This window comes from Microcebus murinus, chromosome 14, assembly GCF_040939455.1.
Source record: "Microcebus murinus isolate Inina chromosome 14, M.murinus_Inina_mat1.0, whole genome shotgun sequence".
NCBI classification, from domain to species: Eukaryota; Metazoa; Chordata; class Mammalia; order Primates; family Cheirogaleidae; genus Microcebus; species Microcebus murinus.
Window position 1 is genome coordinate 22,661,062 of NC_134117.1, and position 20,084 is coordinate 22,681,145.

The 20,084-nt window shown below is 37.6% G+C and overlaps 1 protein-coding gene across 4 annotated transcripts in view; it reads left to right on the forward strand.

Annotated features, from left to right (window-relative positions):
• The window catches only part of CFAP43 (cilia and flagella associated protein 43), an 81,550-nt gene that overhangs the window by 12,165 nt on the left and 49,301 nt on the right, over positions 1–20,084 (forward strand). For all 4 annotated transcript variants that reach the window (XR_001155583.3, XM_012770650.3, XM_076009803.1 and 1 more), the window contains exons 4-12: positions 390–557; positions 2,269–2,419; positions 8,288–8,447; positions 10,154–10,221; positions 12,086–12,217; positions 13,810–13,926; positions 14,859–14,939; positions 18,521–18,669; positions 19,534–19,637. Coding sequence is in view for 3 of the 4 variants with exons in the window: in XM_012770650.3 (XP_012626104.1) it covers positions 390–557; positions 2,269–2,419; positions 8,288–8,447; positions 10,154–10,221; positions 12,086–12,217; positions 13,810–13,926; positions 14,859–14,939; positions 18,521–18,669; positions 19,534–19,637 (1,130 nt within the window). In the remaining variant the exon portion in view is untranslated. The remainder of the gene's footprint in view (positions 1–389; positions 558–2,268; positions 2,420–8,287; positions 8,448–10,153; positions 10,222–12,085; positions 12,218–13,809; positions 13,927–14,858; positions 14,940–18,520; positions 18,670–19,533; positions 19,638–20,084) is intronic.

Consider the following 20,084-nt stretch of genomic DNA (forward strand, 5'->3'; position numbering starts at 1 on the left):
CACCCAGAGCCATATGGAGTACTCAGATGTAGTACTTGGAGACTGGGGCACCCACACTTGTTTTTCAGCAAATGTGATAGTATATTGCAATTTCTAGGTTTGGCTGAGTTATATTCAAACTTAATAAGGAGGCTAAAATAGCCTTGGCTGGTGTAGCCTATGACAGTGTAATATTTTAAAAATATATAGTCATTTTGTTTTCTTAGGATACAGTATAATGAGAAGCATGATCATTTATAAATTTAACATGAATGTCATGGATTACATAGGTTGTATCATAAATTTATGTCCCGATTTATGTAAATTGTTTTAAAATAATTTGAGAAATGTTCTCAAGACATGAAATTCAAATTAATTACTTTTTTCATCAAATGCTATTTTCTTCTAAGGAACTGGGAATCGAATGTCATTTTGTGCAAGAAATCACAACCTGGCGTGGATGTGAGCCAGATGTCTTTTAACCCCATGAACTGGCGCCAGCTGTGCTTATCAAGTTCAAGTACAGTGACCGTGTGGACCATTGAAAGATGTAACCAGGAGCATTACTTCAAACCAAAGTAGGGGGCTCTGTTACTTTACAACAACAATGTAGTCTTTGTTTGCATTCATGTAATGTGATTGGGCCAAACTGATGAATTCAATAGCTTTATACATACATAATCACACACACCTACATACAGCTTATCTTGTTATAACATCTTTCTACATATATAATTACCTTGGAGTAGTTGTTTGCATTTCAGAAAGATTCTCTGTGACTTGGTTTCCCAATGATTTTCTTTTAAATATCAAGTTCTCTGGAAGCTTTTTCCAACGTGGTTTAATTTTCCAAAATTTGATTTGTTGTTACTATTTTAAAACATGCCTATTATATAAAAAGGTCAGTTAGGACTTTTTGCTAGTATTTTGAAGCACTACTGGACTCTCAAAACTAAGAAACTGATATGGAAAGTGTACAGATTATACATTCAGCCACATTATCCACGAACAAAAGGGTAGTTGCATATATTGGAATCATGAGCGTTACCCATGTAAATAGAGCTGGGGCAAAGAGGAATTCTGTGACAAATGCCCTGGTGATAATGGGTGCCTTTGTTGAGAAAGAGTTCAAATGCTCAAGGTGCTGACCGTTTTTAGCATACTCCACAGAGTCAAGGATCAAGAGATGCGGGACAGGCATACCTTTGCAATTGCGATTTTTAAAAAATCATCTTAAGCGAAATGTAAAGCTAGTAAATAAAGTTTCCAAAATGGAGAGCCCTAAGAGAGGCATTTCTTTCCATTGGTACTCTTCATGTTTCAACTTCATTTTCACAGGAACCCATTGATCAGCCAAATCTGTCCCTAGTCAGAGTTGACAATGCTGACCTTTTAATAAACCGGGTAATATCTCTGTCAGATGATTGTCAAGGCCAGCAAGTAATTTATCACTCCCTTTTCTCCCTTTGCTTCCCTCAAACATTCCAGTCTAGTTTTGAATGTTGGGTTGCGACTTTTCTATAAGCAAATAAAGTGAGACAAAAATGGGTGGATCATCCTGGTTCATAAAGCAAGCAGGATTCAAAAACACCTAAGCCTTACATTAGCAGTAGGTACTGTTTTTTGAAATTATTTATCATTCATAAAACATAACCAAGGAAGTTTTAAATTTCATGCATTAGGCCATAAATTCTTTAAACTAACCTTTATAGTCATATTATGGGTTAAAAGTAAATATATGATAAATTTGAAAATGAATTCTTGATATCAGAGGTTGCAAAGGTAGCTGAATACAGCCTACATATATATTTATTTTGGCCCACAGTGGTTTTTATTTGAATTAGTTGCTAACATTTAAAATTTGAGAGATTTCTCATAAATATCCATAGATTGTGGTATCCTCTTAAAATTTTGGAACCAAAATTCTCACATGTCAACAACCCTGTTGGCTGGAACTGAGTGGCACCTGCCACTTTGATGAAGGACAAACACTTCCCAATTTGCCACAGTCCCCAGCAGCCACACACTACCTGCCTAGACCCCATTAACATTCAAATTTACAACTCCTGCTTTAGATAGTAACTTTGAAAAATTTTGATAATCCCTGTGTCCTTAATTTAAAGCTGGGCATAACTTTTCCTTTTATAATATATATTTTTAAATCTACCATTTAGCTTTATCTTAATTGTTTTTTATAAGTTAATACCTCCCCACCTGTCTAACCACTGACATGCAGTCAATGATTAGTTTCTCTTCATTCGATGGTTCTGATGTCTCTTTTTTCTACAGGACAGTAAAGCTACCTCTAGAAGATGGGTCTTTTCTTGATGAAACAGACGTAGTTTTCCCCCAGTCCTTGTCCAAAGATCCCATCTATGGACCTGTGATGCCGCTCTCAGCCATCGCTGGGCTAGTAACTGAAGAGGCAGAGACTTTCAGGGTAATTACCTGGCGTGGCTCCCTGTTTGCCTAACGGGCTGAGGTCCAGGAAGTGAGATCTCATTGGATTGTCACATCCTGACGTACAGGATACAGGGGATCATGTTGGTGTTTAATGTGGATTAGCCATGGAGACTGGGAGAGATGCAGACTCTGAGTTTTAGGTTTGGATTACTGGGACAGTGATGGCACTGCTAACAGAAACAGGGAGCCCAGTTGGGATTGCAATGCTGGACATCCTGAATTTGGGGTGCAGGGAAGACATCGAGGTGGAGGTGCTGGGTGGAAGTCGGCAAAGTGGACGTAGAGTTAGGGAGGAGGAGGTGGGGCTGGAGACACGGATGTCAGTGTCCTCTCACAGACGGGAGGGTGAGAGCATTGAGGGGCATGTGGTGACCGGGGGAGAAAGGGTCCAAGGGGAGAGAGGAGAGCAAGGACACGCTGACTGCCCAAGGTCGGGAGGAGACAGAGGATCTGAGCAGGCACAGTCGCAGAGGAGGAGCAAAGCCAGGAGAGAGGAACAGGCTGTAGAGAACAGAGGGAGAAAGTTTCAAAAGGGAGTTTGTCTAATGTCACACATTCATTAGTTCATTCATCCAACAGGTATTAAGCTCCTTCTGTGTAGTAGACGCTGTTTTAGGCAATGAGGGTCACATGGTGACCAACCAGGGGTAATCCTCATGGAGTTTGCAGTCAGGGAGATAGAACAACAACAACAACAAAAGTAAAGAGACACATTAAATCATTGCAAAATGTGATCATTATTATAACTGAATAAATGACAGTAGGGGCAGCAAAGAAGGGATTAGCACATGCTGGTCAAGGAAGGCCTCTGGGGAGATGACAGGGAAGCTGAGACATTACTCATGCCACAAGCAGGGTAGTGTTTTAGGTGGAAGGAACTACATGTGCAAAGGCCCTGGGGGGAGAAGAGAACTTCGTCTGTGTGAGGAACTGAATATGAACGGAGTGTGAACTCTATACAATAAATGAAGGGGAAGAGAGGTGCAGGTGCGGATCAGGAGGGAGGCGGGGAACAGAGAGCAGCACGTGCGTGCCCTTGGGGTTAAGGTAAGGAGATTCCCTCCTCCTGAACCTGTGTTATACTAATGTTTCTGTTTCCTCTAAGCCAGAGGATAGAGGAAGTGGATGTTCCCAAATGTTTTTGACCACTGCAAGGAATTAAGCTATCAATGGTAAAGGCAATTCAATGTGAGAATTAGTTTATTTAAAAAAAAAAAATCTCTGTGGCAAACAAGAGAAAAGGTTGCATGCCCTTGATTCGATTTTTTTAAATTATGGAAAGAGATTACAGTCAACTCTCTGTATCCATGGCTTCCGTAACCATGGAGTCAACCAACTACAGATCAAAAATATTTGGAAAAAAAAGAATGGTTTTGTCTGTACTCAACATGTACAGACTTTTGTTTCTTGTCATTCCCTAAACAATACAGTATAACAACTGCTTACATAGCATTTATATTAGGCATTATAAGTAATGTAGAGATTTAAAGTATATGGAAGGACATGTGTAGGTTGCATGCAAATACTGTGCCACTTTATATCAGAAAGTTTGAGCATCCGCAGATGTTGGTACCTGTAGGGGAGTCCTGTAAGCAAGCCCCTGGAGACACTGAGGGACGACTGTCATTCCTGTTACAGCATAGGTCTTTGCCTTGGAAATATAACCACATGCAGCCACAGTGGGGCGGCAAAGTGAAAACAAAGAGATCAGCCATCAAGGTTTACAAACTTGAAAGAATGTTTCTATGTTAAGTATTTCAGTTCCCTGAAATTTCAACTATCTCAAATTTGTTTTTGTCCCCAGTAGATTTCTTCAGGGGCCCCCATCTTGCACCAACATGATGAACCCTTCATAAAACATTTAAAAGTCAGACACTTGTCCTTGTCTTTTGAAAAATGCTATGAAATACCTTCTTTAAATATTCACGTGGGCTGGTTGTGGTGGCTTACACCTGTAATCCTAGCACTCTGGGAGGCTGAGGTGGGAGGATCACTCAAGGTCAGGAGTTCGGAACCAGCCTGAGCGAGACCCTGTCTCTACTAAAAAAAAAATAGAAAGAAATTAATTTGCCATCTAAAAATATATAGAAAAAATTAGCCAGGCATGGTGGTGCAGGCCTGTAGTCCCAGAGACTCGGGAGGCTGAGGCAGTAGGATCGCTTGAGCCCAGGAGTTTGAGGTTGCTGTGAGCTAGGCTGACACCATGGCACTCTAGCCCAGGCAACACAGTGAGACTCTGTCTCAAAAAAAAAAAAAAAATACTCATGTGAAGTTACCATTTTAAAAAATACTCATAATAAATAGACATCTTTATTTCCTAGGACTTTTGCACTCTGTATTTTAACCTTTTTCTGGAATCAAAAATTTAATGCTATAGTTTGACATCTCTAAATCACACAGGGAATATTAATAAAGCAATATACTTTATATTTCAGTTAGAAATTAATTTTCCCAGTAATTTACTTTTTCATTTTATACCTGAATAAGGTGAGGAAGATGGCAAAAACATTAGTTAACGTCTGTACATTGAACAAAAGCAAAACAGAAATAGATTTCAAACGTCTTGATTCCATTCCTTCCTTTGAAGGTCGTTTCTTTTGCCCTGGTTATCAATGGCAAAGGAATCAATAACGACTTGATCTATATAAGGGTCTTAAAACTTGACAAGCTGTGGACTTTTAAAAAATTACAAACATTAAATTGTCCCATTATCTTTCTTGTAGCTAACGCTAGAAGGACACATTACAGGCCTTTAAAGAAGGCCTGATTCACATTGCACACTGACTTAGGGCACTGGAAACGTATCCAGTTTCAAGTTGTGGCATGGAGGAAATCAAAGGCAAATGTTATCTGGGTAGAAATTGTATCCAAGTGAAATCCAAATGAATTTAACCCCAAGTGTCTAGTATCCTTTTTCTATCTACCTTTTTTATTTTTTTAAAAAGAAGTTGCTAAATATAAAATCTCTTTTATAAACTCAAATATTTTGAAACATGTCTGGATTTTTACATTTTCTAAAGCAGTATTAAGTTGGACTCTAATTTTTCATGTTTGATCTCCACATCAAGATGTTTGATTTTTGGTTCCAGGGGACTGAAAAAGGAGATGGTGTTATCGACAGATATTTTTAGACACAACTGACACCTTTTCTTTTAAAACTCTCAGAATTTTCAGAATTAAAAACTATTGTTTCTGCTCACATAATCTGTATAATATCACATTCATTTTTAAATGGCACCAAACATATTTACTGATGAAAGAAAATAATAGGAAGACATGCCCAGGTTTATCTTAAAGAAAGAAAAACCACAGACAATTCTAGTTTGACAAACCAAGGCCAGAAAAGTCCAAGTTTTAATCCTCGCATTCTGTTTCATACACACAGATTCAGTGACATTGTGAGAATGAGATATTGCTGTGGTTTTTGTTTTGTTTTTAAGCTTTCGAGCTTATTTTTATACCAGATAAGATTCTATATTTTTGTGATTTATAGTTTGAGGTTAGATGTCATCAAGACAATTCAAGAAGCTTTTAAATAATGATGATTCAGCGAATAACTCTTTTCGTTATGAGTCAAATCTCAGTCAGACACTACAGAAATGTCCTTAATCAGCAGCAGTTTAATCTACTTGGTTGATTTTGCCTTTTTCGTTGTCCACTGGGTGACCAGATCATTACTCAAGTATTTATTTTCTGGTTATCCAAGGCTGTGAGGGCATGAAATAGATCAATCATACAATTAAAGTCAATATATCCTTTAAAAAAATCATCATGATGAATGCTCCTGTGTGATAGCTGCCTTAGTCATACTTCAAGGTCCATCCCAAAAGGTAATTCCTCTCTCCCCATTCTCCTCACTCCAGGAACTAATGTTCCTGTAATATTTATACTCCTCTCTATTATAACCTACCATGCTTTCTCATTCTGATATTTGTTGATACTTTTTCCCTCAGGAAATGATTAACCTGTTGAGAAGAGGAGTCCCTTTGGACTTGGCACAATGCCTGGTATATAAGCAACACCCAACAAGTTATTTATTGAAATATCAATCATGCCACAAATTTGTATCAGTTGAGAATCTAGTGGAAATAGTTACTTGGGCAGTGTCACACTTGCCACTACTTTGAATCTACAAATCTTGTGTAAATTAAAAGAGTAATATATAATATGTTATTCAATCAATTGAATATTTATTAGAAAGGTAGCTTACATACATCAGGGATTTTTGAATAGAAAAATGGCTGTTTATATAGGTTCACAATCTTCCCCAACTGTGAAATCTATTCCAACTTACCCTGCTTTGTTTTTCAACACATACATACACATCATACACAATATATAACAACACACATTCTTACACAATATACACATTCTGTATATTTAACTTGTTAATTTATTTTCACTCTCTGTTTCTCCTCACCATGATATAAACTCCATGAGGGCAGGAACTTCTTTTTTTGGTCTGTTTCATTCACTGCTACATCCCTATGCTCAGAACAGAGCCTGGAGTAGAGCAGTGCCCAACAAATGTTTGTTAGATGAATGAATACCTGTGTGAAAGAATGAAATAAACATGGATTTCTTAAGGAAGTTCAGAATTTTGTTAATTTGGCTTCTTAAAAAATGTCTTCTATGTTTGTGTGTATAAGGATACCTAAAGAAAACAAAGACTGCTTTCTGTTGTAGCAACTGCAATTCTAAATAATAGTATAGCATAACAAAATGCTCAGATAGCATTAAACATTATATTCTCAATAAATAAATAAAAAGTATGCTAGTATGTTTGATTAGTCAAATAAAAAGGATGGGGTGCCATATTATGGCATTCTGAATTCAGAATCTTAATCAGTGCAGTGGGAAGCACATGCCCCAAACAGTTCTTGGAGCTACCTTGACCTCCAAGAGGGCCAGCAGGTGGTCCTCAGTTTACAGGGAGGCCTGCCCTGTGCTGACGGAAAGGGGGAGCAGCCGCTCCCTGCCGGATACTTGAGTGTTGAGTGTTCGCAGTTGCAATGCTGAAGTGTATCATCTAAGGCAGAGATCAACAAGCTATGGCCTGCTTTTTATGGCCCAAGCTGAAGAATGGTTTTTACATTTTTTATGGGTTAAAGAAAAAAAAATGTTTTTTATGGACCTCTGTGGTCCATAAAACCTAAAACATTCACTATCTGGCCCTTTACAGAAAAAATTTGACTTAGACCCATGATCAATATTGTTTTTAGGCCCCTAAGTCAGCTTTTCTTCTAGATACATCCGCTTTTCTTCTAGGTACATTTTGTGCATTTCTCTTTCCTTTGAATCAAAGTCACGTAGGATGTTTCATGAATCAAATTACAGAAGCCACCAGCACCAGGCAGAGGGCTGTCTTCTCGTTCCCATGAGTGCTGCTAAGCAGAGGATCTGGGCCAACCTCTTGACGGAAGCTCAAGGAAAGTCACATCTGCGCCCCCCCCCCCACAGAACCAGGAGACAGAAATGCTGATGAAAGTGTCCTTCAAAAAGGGTGATTTTAGCTAGACAACGACCTTCTTAGATTCAAAACACCAAAAAAGTCTACAAAGACAGAGTTTAGATGTTATTACTTATAACTTCCATGAGAATCTGTGACACGAGGACTAAATACACTAGCATGAACACCTTATTTTTTCTTAGTGAATCAAAATGTGGAGAGAGAATCGTGGGGAAGAAGGAGTAGTTCACTTAGCTCTTGGCAAGTAGCAAGACCAGTGAATTTATGTAGGCCCATATTCATTGGTTTCTTTTGGGCAATTGTTCTGCTGGGTATTTCTCTGGCTCTTAGCCATGATCGTTGTCTCAACACAAGATTTTTATTCTATCTCTGAAGCCGAAAGACGATGTGTATCCTTTGCTTCACCCAACTGTGCATTGCTGGACTCCAACAAGTGATCTGTATGTTGGCTGTGAAGAGGGTCATCTTTTAATGATTAATGGAGATACCTTGAAGACAACCATGCTTAATAAGATAGAGGAGGAATCGCAATTGGGTGAGAAACCAATCTGCTTCATATTCCCAGAAGCGTAGCTGTGGGTGTTGGTTCTATTAGTTTTCCCTGTTTTCCCCTATCTTAGAGACATCCTTGATTCCTCCTCTAGCTGGTTACCAAGTCCTGTGGATGATCCTGACAGCTGCTGCTATTTATTGATGTCACTGTGCTCTTGGCATTCTGCTACCACTTTGCATGCATAAATCCTCAAAACAACATCATAAGGAGACACACCTTTATCTCCATGAGACAGATGAGCTATATTAAGAACCATGCCCAAATTCATATAAACTGTGGAGCTGACACCTGAACCCAGGAAATAAGACTCAATATATTTTACGCAATTTAGAACTTAATTATATGTAGTTTTATATTGTTCACCATTTCCTTCCTACATACTATTTCTTATGATTTTCATGATATATTCTAAATGCTTTCAAATACATATTTATCAAGCCTCTACAATGTGGAAGACATTAAGCAGAGTGCCTTAGAGGTTACACAGATGACAAATGCATAGTCTCATAATTTCCATCCTTAAGGGACTTAGATTTTATTAAAGAGGATAAGACAAGTAGACAAATAATTACGCCCCAGGTAAGTTAAGATGATTTCATTAAGAAAGAACTTCACAATGTGCTATGGAGAGTCAGATGAGGGAAACAGTCCGAGTTAAATCATTTTGAAGGTTCTATTTGAATTGGCCCTTGAAGGATGGTTGCATAGGCAGAGATGTGGGTAGGGGGAATTCTTGGCAATGGTATCTATATGGACAAAACATGAGGAAGCCTGAGAAATAAGGAGTGATTCAGTTTGTCTCAAGCTTCAGCTATTACAAAAAAGTAGAGGACGATGAAGGGCATTTGTACCGTATCTGGCCTTTCATGCACAGCTAAGGTGTTTATACTTGATTCAGCTGACAGTGAGTAACATCAAAAACTCCTAAATGGGGATGTACCCCAACTGGGATGGCTCTTGGGCAAATTAATTTAGCCACAGTTCAGGAAAGGAAGATCCTAGAAGTGGGTGGCAGTAACCAGCAAGCACCTGGGGTGCCCATGTTAGGAGTCATAAGAACCTGGACTCCAGTGGTAGTTGTAAGAGAAGGGACTGCTGGGAGGTGTGAACAGTCTTTGAAGGAAAGGCAAGTGTGCTTCATGGCATCTAGCAAAATGTCAGGCATGTAGTATACAGCAAACAAATAATTCGATGGATGCCACCTGAGACTTTGATTTTGTAGTTCTCATGATTTGCCTAAATAAAATGTTAATAGGCCTTTTTTGTATTTTCCCCCAAAGATAGTATTTTATTAATAACAAATGTTCTTATAGAAAATCTTTTCTTTTCACTTTTTGTCTACTGTAATTTATTTATTGAGGTATAAATTTACATACCATAAAATACACGAGTATTAAGTATACAGTTCCATGATAATATAGTTTTGGTTTGTTGTTTTTTTCCCCTGACCTCTTAAAATCTCTGACAAAACTTCCCTAAAAAATAAATTTATTATATTATTATATTAATATTATATATTAATTTATTATAATCCTATAATGCCAGTTACACAGACCTGGTGATACGGACCTTACAACTTGTGTGATTTATATTAGTAATCATTACTAAGCAATTTTTATTATATATTCATTGTTATATTATAATTTTAATTATGTCACCTGCTTTACCTTCTTTTTCTTTTCCAACAGAAAGAAGAAATCTTATCAGTCCAATAACCTTGGCATATCAAAAGGAGGGCGTGTTTGCTTCTGGAATTGTAATGTATTTTTTTTCAGAATTAATTGCTTTCAAAAAAATACACAATTTCAATTTACTGCCATGTGTTACAAGCCATATTTTGGGAAGCCAGGGCTATTAGGTTATTAATTAAGATTGTTTCCCCTTTGGATGGTACTATAAAAATTTTTATTATGAAGAATTTCAAATATATACAAAAGGAAGGGAACAGTATAATGAACTACCATATACCTATCTATTGCAAATGAACAAAAATAAAATTTAAAAACCCATTGTCCTCCCCTAGTGAAAAAAGTACCTAATATCTGTAACCCAGTTCCATGCCCATTTCTGCACTTAATGTATTAGGTTGTCAGACATAAATTTAAAAACTTTTATCTGAGCTGTAGCTTAGACTCTTGTGCATGCTCATATAGCTTGCATGTATTATCCTGTGATTGTTGATATTAGCCTTAGTATTAATAGCCTTTATTTACCTGGTGCTTACTTTGTGCCAGGCACCAAGCTAAGTGCTTTACTTGTATTATCCTATCAGTCTTCACAATAACTTTATCAAACACAAACTATTGACACCCTCCTTATATAGACAAGGAACCAGGTCTTAGAGAGTTCACCAGCAAGTGAGTAGAGAAGCTAGAGCTGGAACCCGGGTATGTCAAACTCCAAAGTCTTTGCTCTCATTTGTTAGAACACACGCCCTATGTACATATGAAAAGGGGTGAGCCCATGTTTTTCCATGCTGTTGTCATCAATATCACCAATGATAAGGTTTGGAACTGACCTATACTAAAATTTTAGGTTTAATCATAGCTGTCCTGAGTCCACTTTTAGCTTTGTCTGTTCCATTGCCACAGATCACACCTCCAATGCCCTGAAGGCAGCTAGACAATGATGTCAGAGTAAGAGATGTAGTTGCACCCACAAGAAGCCATCTGGAGCTCATACACCTACAGTCAGCTTGGAATTTTCTCCTCTAACCCTCCAGTAGACGATCCCCTTCCCCCTCCTACATTTCGTTTGCATGACTTTCATGACTCTTGTCTCTTGAAGACCACCCTTGGTGTTTGTTTTAACCTACTTTAAAGAAATGATTGTAGCATTTGCTCTGGTGAGGAGTGGAGAATTATGATGAGCTTGGAGAAAGCACCTTGCGTGTTTTCCCCTCCTGGTCCCAAGCATCTTAACCCAGCCATCTCACAAAGACCTACTCTTCTTAGTCATGATGGGGTTTAAACTAGAAAGTGATGGATAGATTTGCCCCAAACTCACTGTTGTAAAAATAACTCAAATTCTTCTTGAGAGTAGTTAAATTAACCTAAGCCTGTTTACCATCAACCAATCAATCAGACCATTTTTATTGGACACCTGCCATGTTCTAGCATGATATGAAGAACTGGAAAAGAGGATGCAAAGGGAATAAAAGACACACTCCATACCTCTAGGTCATTTAGGGAGGTAACAAATGCATATAAAACAATGATTAAAAAACATACCTTGGCAAGGAGGGAGGCTGCTATGCATAAACCACACAATTGCTGCCTCATTTGCTCCCCTCTTGTAAAGTAAAGAATGTGGTAAGAGGAAAGCTGCTAGAGAAGCTCAAAGAAAGGAGAGATCAGTGAAATTTTAGGTAATTGAAAAAAATTTGTTGGTAAAGAGATAAAATTAAAGCTTGACCAGCTAGCATGTTGAAAAGTTACCTAAACAAAGATGAGAGGATAGTGCATTCCAGATAATGTAAACATAGGGTGTTTACATTTAGATGATGATTCCAAATAAACAGTAGATCAGTTGGTAAGTCTTAGCTTATTTGATGAGGAAAGTATACTATGCATTGACTGAGACTGATTTTCTGTATTTATCTCTTTGTTTTTGGTCTCTAGGATGGCTTTGTGTATTCCTTTATTATTAAAGATTTAAGTTACAAAATAGAGGATTTTCTTGAGATTGAAAGGCCTGTTGAACATTTGATGTTTTCTCCCAATTACAGAATGTTGCTGATTCAAACAGACAAGGTATGCTTGGTGGAAATTTCTTTTCTTTTCTTTTTGAGACAGAGTCTCGCTCTCTTGCCTAGGCTAGAGTGAGTGCCGTGGCGTCAGCCTAGCTCACAGCAACCTCAAACTCCTGGGCTCAAGCGATCCTCCTGCTTCAGCCTCCCGGGTAGCTGGGACTACAGGCACGAGCCACCATGCCCGGCTGACCTTTATATACATATATATATTAGTTGGCCAATTAATTTCTTTCTATTTTTATGGTAGAGACGGGGTCTCGCTCAGGCTGGTTTTGAACTCCTGACCTTGAGCAATCCGCCCCCGCCTCGGCCTCCCAGAGTGCTAGGATTACAGGCGTGAGCCACCACACCCGGCCAGGTGGAAATTTCTTGATACGGAATTTTCAAATTATATTATTGTCATCATTCCATGCCAGGAATGAAAAGCAGAATGCACTGCATGGTACTCTACCAGTCAAGACTCTTTAGGTTACAAATAAAAAATACCCAATTTAAAAGGCTGAAATAACAAAGAGTTGTTTGTTTTTATGCATATAAGTGAAAGGGGAAGGAGATGATCTAAATCCAGGAGCTCCCATGATGCCTCTGGGCTTTGTTTTCCTGATCTCTTGGCTCTGTTTCTGTTCTGTTGTCTCCATTTCCATAAAGACTTTATACTTTGTGGTATGAAGAGAGCCTCCTGTAGCTCCAGCTTATATTTCTATCCTCTTGGTGACCCTGGTGGAAAGATAGCAGCTGGAAAAAATGTTCTGGAATCTAGACTCATTGCACTAACTTGGATCACCTGTTTACCCCTGAATCAATCACTGTGGCCAGGGGAATTCCCAGCTCTGATTGGATAAACCTAAGTAACTTACTTGCTGGGTAGAGTCAACCTACTCAAACATGAAGATTAGGGACATGAGTGGTTCACTAAGTAAAATATGGGTTCTGTAAGAGAAGAAGAGAGGGGAAGAAGGGTAAAAACAGATGTTCAATTATACTGTTAGGAAGACTCCTAACTAATGGAATGGCCCTCAAAAATCAGGATTATCAGACATTTATATCATTAGGCAACAATTTTAGATGAATTGCAGGCAAAGTTCAATGATTTTTCTGCCTAAAAGATCACTTAAATTTGAATACGCAACGACTTCAGTTTCTGATAATTACCAGAAGTTTCAAAACACTGTGCTATGTTTTAATAAATAAAAGACAATCTTAAAATATCTTAGCTCATCTTAACAACTTTTCTGGTTTTCCACATTTTCCAAATTCTCTACATAAATAGACATTATTTTCAAAATCAGGAAGTAGTATTTTAGTATGTTTTATAATTTAAAAAACAAATGCCTGGAATTAAAGAAGAAGATCCTATTTATGATTATTTTAAATGATGAATAAAGAAATGAATGAATGAATCAATCAATCAATAAATGAACAAATTGAGCATCTAGATTTTAAGCTCCTCAAGACCAGGTTCTTAGTGAGTTTATCTATGACTTCCCATCACCTTCTCCCACATGGTGCCTTGCTTACCTAGGCATTAAATATTTGTTGTACTTTATACACAACAATTAACCATATGTTTCTTCTTTTTTGTATGTTTACCAGGGATCTGTTTATATCTACACTTTTGGTGAGGAGACAGCATTACAAAAAGTCCTAGATGCTTGCGATGGGAAATTCCTGGCAATTGACTTTGTCAGTCCTGGAACCCAACACTTCATGGTAAGGAATATTCTATGGTGTCACAGTAGGATTTAAGGATATGCTGTTTCAAGATTTAAATCTCTATCCATATGCAACTGGGTAACCTTGGGAGTTCATGTGCAAAGCAATGCAAACAGGAGGCAGTAGAGATGCTAGCCACTTCCATCATCAAATCCACTCCCCAGTGAGAATGACACCATCATATTGTGACTTCATAACATTGTCTTCTGAAAACAGCCAACCAGTTGAGATCTTGGGCGCCATCCTTTTTGTATTCAGCACCCAAGCTCTGCAAGCTGGGCCATTAAACATGTTCATTGCTAATGAGATGTCAATACCCAGTAAACTATTAGCATTTACTTCCTTTCAGAGTGCTGCAGCAGCAGCTGAGGGTGAAAATGGAATAGTTGCTATGCACAATACACGAATTCAGTCTAAGAAGTCAATAATAGTATATCAATATTGTCTCATCAATTGTAACAAATATACCACACTTAAGTAAGGTGTTAATAATAGAGTGGTTGTATGTGTGGAAGGGGAGGGGAAAAGGAAGAGGAACTCCTTGTACTTTCTGCTCAATTTTTCTATAATCTTAAAACTGCTCTTAAAAAAATAAAGTCTAGTAATTTTAAAAAGAACAGAAATAATCCCATTGAATTTCTAAATAACTTTTGTCTTAAATATGGTACATGAAATTTTATACTAAATTACTTCTCTAATTCTAATTAGTTATTATGTATTACTTAAGTTGCATTAAAGATAATAGTGAATATTTGTTCAGAAAAGCACTATTGAGGTTGAAATTGTAAAATAATTATTTGTGATCTATATAAGTAAGATGAAATTTTATACTAAATCATCAGATTGACATACTAGAAAGGAAGATAAAACATGCTTCCATAGAAGAGTCTTATTTTCCATTTAGAGTTTTGCTTTTCTTTCTTTTACAGACACTCACACATTCAGGGGAAGTTTGTCTTTGGTGGATAGAAGATTGTACTTTCGTAAACAAGATTTATCTGAATACCCCAGTAAGTATACCCAACAAATGGATTTTTTTTAAATGTCGAATTCTAATCCAATCTACTTTTTCGTATTCATATGTCAATAGTCTGTGGAAATACTTGCTACAGAGGTCTTACTGCATTTTTATGTTATAGAATGGGAGTAAGCCCTGTGTGTAAAGTGCAAGCCACAGCCCAGAGAGTGGAACACAACATACTCTTTTGGTTATAGGAAAGGACAAGTTGTCCTGTGGTGGCAGTTATTTTTGAAACCCTAGTGGTTTATTTCTTACTCATGCTGTAATTCACAGTTCCTCAGGGAGCTAGGCTGATGGAGATTCCACCAACCAATAGCTCCTCAGTGCTAGGGCAAGAGAGTGCTGGAGGGCCTTTGGTGGGGAGCAGGGAGCTCTTGAATCAACAATTAAGTGCTTTTGCTCAGAAATGAAATATCCCTTTGGCCATAACTGATTAAATGGCCCCATCTAAGTGCAAGGGGATCAGTTAGAAATGAAAGAAAATTGCCACTCTAACCAGCTTAAGCCAAAATGTAAAAAGTAGGGATTATTGGCTCAGTCATCTATAAAGTACGGAATTTACCTGGCCTCATGTGTGCCCTAGTCCTGCAGCTCAAATGACATACCAAGGACGTTGTCTTTCTATCTGTCTTGCCTTTAGTTTCATCCTAGGCCTCATTTAGTGGCACCCAGAGGCCACAGGTTCCAACCTCACATCACACTATCAGGGGAGAGAAACTCCTACAGTAGGGGAAGGAAGAACAAAGAAGTTTCTCCTTTCTAGAAGGTTTGATAAATACATTCTAATGTCTTAATAACATCCCTGAACTAATCACTATGGACAGGGAGACATGAAATGCCAATTGGCATAAGCTGAGCCCTGGAAATGGAGTCAGAGCCATTCCAATCAATCCTGAAAATAGGGGAGGGTGGTCTCTCAGTGGATATTCAAGAAATTTTCAGGAGGGGATATGGATGCTGAGTGGCAAACCACAACTGCTCACAACACCTGCCACAATGTGATACCACTATTCATAGTGCATTTTACATAAAATAATATTACAGGGCCTGGCGCAATAGCTCACACCTGTAATCCTAGCACTTTAGGAGGCCGAGGCAGGAGGATCACTTGAGGCCAGGAGTTCAAGACCAGCCTGGGTAACATAGTGAGACCCTGTCTCTACAAAAAAATAAGAAAAATTAGCCAGATATGGTGGTGTACTCCTGTAGTTCCAGCTACTCAGGAGGCTGGGACAGAAGAATCACTTGAGCCAAGAAGTTCAAGGTTGCAGTGAGCTATGATTGCACCAGTGCACTCTAGCCGGGACAACAGAGTGAGACCCTGCTTCAAAAACAAACAAACGAAAATATTACAAAACATAAAATGACCACAAAGCAATGGTAATGCTGGTTTTTTTTAAAGTTATTGTCATTTGTTGCATTATACAGCTGAAGATGATATATGGATCTTTGTATTAATAATAGGTAAAGAAGTTTCAGTCCTTCCCCTTTATAAAGTTAAAATCTCAATAATAAAAAACTAAGCATCATACCTTACATAAGAGGATTATAAGATGCCAAAGATACATAATTCAATGGGATAAATAAAAACTCTCTCTAAAGAATAAAGATAAAAGTTCTTACCTAAAATATCATGAAATATGAAAAAACTATAATCTTTATGACAAACACTTATATGTATTCACTTCTATTAGAATTACTAGAACTGGAAGAGATCTTACAAGTTCATCTGATCACAACTCCTTTTACAGATGAGACACATGCAAATGTTTAACAACCTATCCAGAGGCCTATGTAATCAGGACTTACCTTGTTCCTCTTGTCCAAGGAGGGGTAATAGGCACCATCAGAAGGCTTTGTTGAACCTTTGTTGCGCTCCAGACCAGGCAGGGTGCACTCACGTGGTTCAGCCTTTACGGGGAGATGCACTGATCTTCTTCACTGGAGGATATGGCTGCTCTATGGAGAACTAATCAGTGGATAGACCCAGTGATGCTGAGGCCAGGTCTGCCTGCCTGTGCCTGGAACTGTGTTGCCTGTGGACTCCTTAGGTAGTGGTCCTTGGGGAGCCCAGCCCAGCACCACAGTGGCAAGATACTGGACACTAGTGGTTTCCCTTGATGGCACCTGCAGGAGTACATAAGACCCCTCTGGAGTGCAGATATTAAAATCACATCTATCACCTTATACTAATCAGGACAGGTATTGTTAGAAAAACAAAAGATAATACATTTTGGCAAGGATATGGAGAAACTGGAACACTTGTACATTGTGGGAATGCAAAATGCCATAGCTGTTATGGAAAATATTATGGATGTTCTCAAAAATTTAAAATAGAATTACCATATGATCCAACAGTTGTACTTTTGAGTATATATATTCAAAGGAATAGAAATCAGGATCTTGAAGAGATCTCTATTCATGGCAGATATCCTCAATATTTTGATTGTGATGATTGCACAGGTATATACATATGTCAAAACTTAAAATTGTATACTTTAAACATGTACAATTTATTGTATATCAATTATACCTCAATAAAGTGGTTCTAAAAAAGTAAAAAAAAAGACTCCCTGTGGCTATTACTATACGTTTTCAGACTAAGCCACTATTGTCCTGGAATGGAGGAGAATGTCAAACTGATTATTTTGGGAACAGACACCACATATACACATTGAGAAAAGGTTTTAATTAAAAATAATAAAAGCCCACTCAGTTTGAGACTGTATGTGTTCTCATGAGGCAGGACACCTGAGTGCTCACCTGAACTTTGTCACCAGCTGTATGCAGATTGGCTATTTTGCAAAATGATGGTCTCGTAAGTTCTTTTCCAGCTCTAACTTTCCATGATTTCATTCAAAATAATTTACAAAGTATAATTATAGAAGAATAATTCTGATTCCATAAGTATTGTGAAAATAAACTTATTCTCTTAGATATTATATTGTGTATAAATAATTGTGAGATAAACAGGAATCTGTTATGCATTTTTTTGCTGACTGAATACATGATCCAGTGATATAGTTATTTTCTTAAGTCTTCCTCAGGCATACCAGCATCTCACGATCTGCCATTATTCCATAGATGAATGCTGATTTTATTTATTTATTTTTTTTTTTTATTTTTGCTAAGCCTGTGCCCAGGTAGCGAATGCTGATTTTAAAAATCACTAACATCCTACAAAAATGTACAAAAGATGCTAGAAATTTATTTTAAATTTCTTACTTTATTTTGCATTATTTTGATCTAATTGTTTCATAATCATTTATGTAGATATTGGTATCATATTTCATCACCATTTAGGGGTAAAAGTGAAGCCCTGATTTAAAGTGTAAGAAATCCATCTATATTTTTGTCATTCTAATTTATGCTAAAAGTTCCTGTGTCTTCCTATGCAATTGATTAGCTCAGGAATGTTGAATCTCTAACTTGGAATAATGCACCACACATCACCTGCCACTCTTCTCATTCAGCAGACTTTTCAAATAAATGGTAGAATTCTTATATGTAGGAGAGCAGGCTTCGTGCTCTGACTCAGTGAAGACAAACCTCTGGGTTTATTTTAAACAGGCCACGGTTCTGGCTTGCTGTCCCTCCTCCCTCTGCGCTGCCGTGGGCACCGTGGGAGGCTCTGTCCAATACATCAACGTCCAGGATCCGGAATCCCTCCACGTACTTCACAAGGCCTTTCTCTCTGAATCACCCGTGCAGCACCTCGTGTAAGTAACTCCTGCTCTGGCAGCAGCTCCGTGTCAGGCCTGTCTGTCAGGAATTCCCATGAAGCCATCATTTCTATTAAGTTTTACATGTTTCATTTATTCAAATAGTAATACATTCACTCAGTTCAACATTCAAAGAGTAGAGAGGGGTGTTTAGAGGAGCCCCCCACCCTTGTCCCCACACACCCAGTTCTCTCCCTGGAGGCAGCCTGGTACCGATTTCTTTATGTCCCTGTCCAGAGATGTTTTATATATAAACAAGGAAAAAGATAAGTACCTCCTTTTATTTATATGAATAATCATCAAGGATTTACCCCCTGCTCTCTGTCCGATAGTTTTTTGTGCTTCTTTCTTAGATTCTTTCCTCTTATTCTAATTTGCATTTGCCCACTTTTTCCTAATTTGATGAAGTTGTAGAAATGTTTCACTATGTTTTTCCTCCTCCTGCCAGGTACCAGACACAGGGTAATGAAACATCACGCCCATTGCTTATTTGAGAATTGCTTATTTGCATTTGAGGCATCAAGAAAGCTCTACTGACACATTTCCTGCACTTATGATGAAACAGTTGCCCATCTTTACTGAGTCTTCTAGAGTGTACTTATAAGTCATAACCTGGAAATAGCATTGGCCTATGGTATAATGATTATACCTATAGATAATCACCCAGCTTTTATGAGGTCAGAGAATGTTAAAAATCACAAACCATAAGAATGACTGGTTTCAAACATATCCCCGTGGTCATTCAATAAACTTGTTAACTAGTAACTATAGTTACAAGTTAAAAAATAAATAAATAAACTTGTTAACTTTCTCATTGGTGAGACAAGTTATAATCTGATAATCAGATTTTCTCTTTTCTAGCTATGACCAGAGAGGAATATTTCTGTTGGTTGTAACATCAGAAGGAAAGGTCTTTATTATCAATGCCAACCCCTCAAGCTCATTTGAGATTATTGGATTCACAGGTACAACATATAATGTGTATTAATTTAAAAGATTGATCACTTAGTCCAAAGAATTTAAGGTTGTGAAAAAATGGAACTCTAAACAGTTATTTATGGTAGATTTTCTAAAAGAGAAACATTTAAATAACTTAAAGTTATTTAGGAGAATTCTCATGTTATATTTAGATGTATTTGGAATATTAGAGTTATCTGCTTGGTACACAGTTGATGCTAAATGAATCTTTTGAATCAATTGTTAAATTAATGAAATGGCTAAACATTTCTAATGTTATTATAAGAAGAAGTTGGGTTGATTTCTCTCTGAAATATTTTTAAAGTAATATTTGATCTCTATTTAATAAAAAACTAATTATTTTCCTCTGGCTTTAAGTACCAAATATGTGTGTATATTCCTCCATCCCCAATTTTAAAATCCATCCATTTATTTATAAAATTTATCAAGTGCCT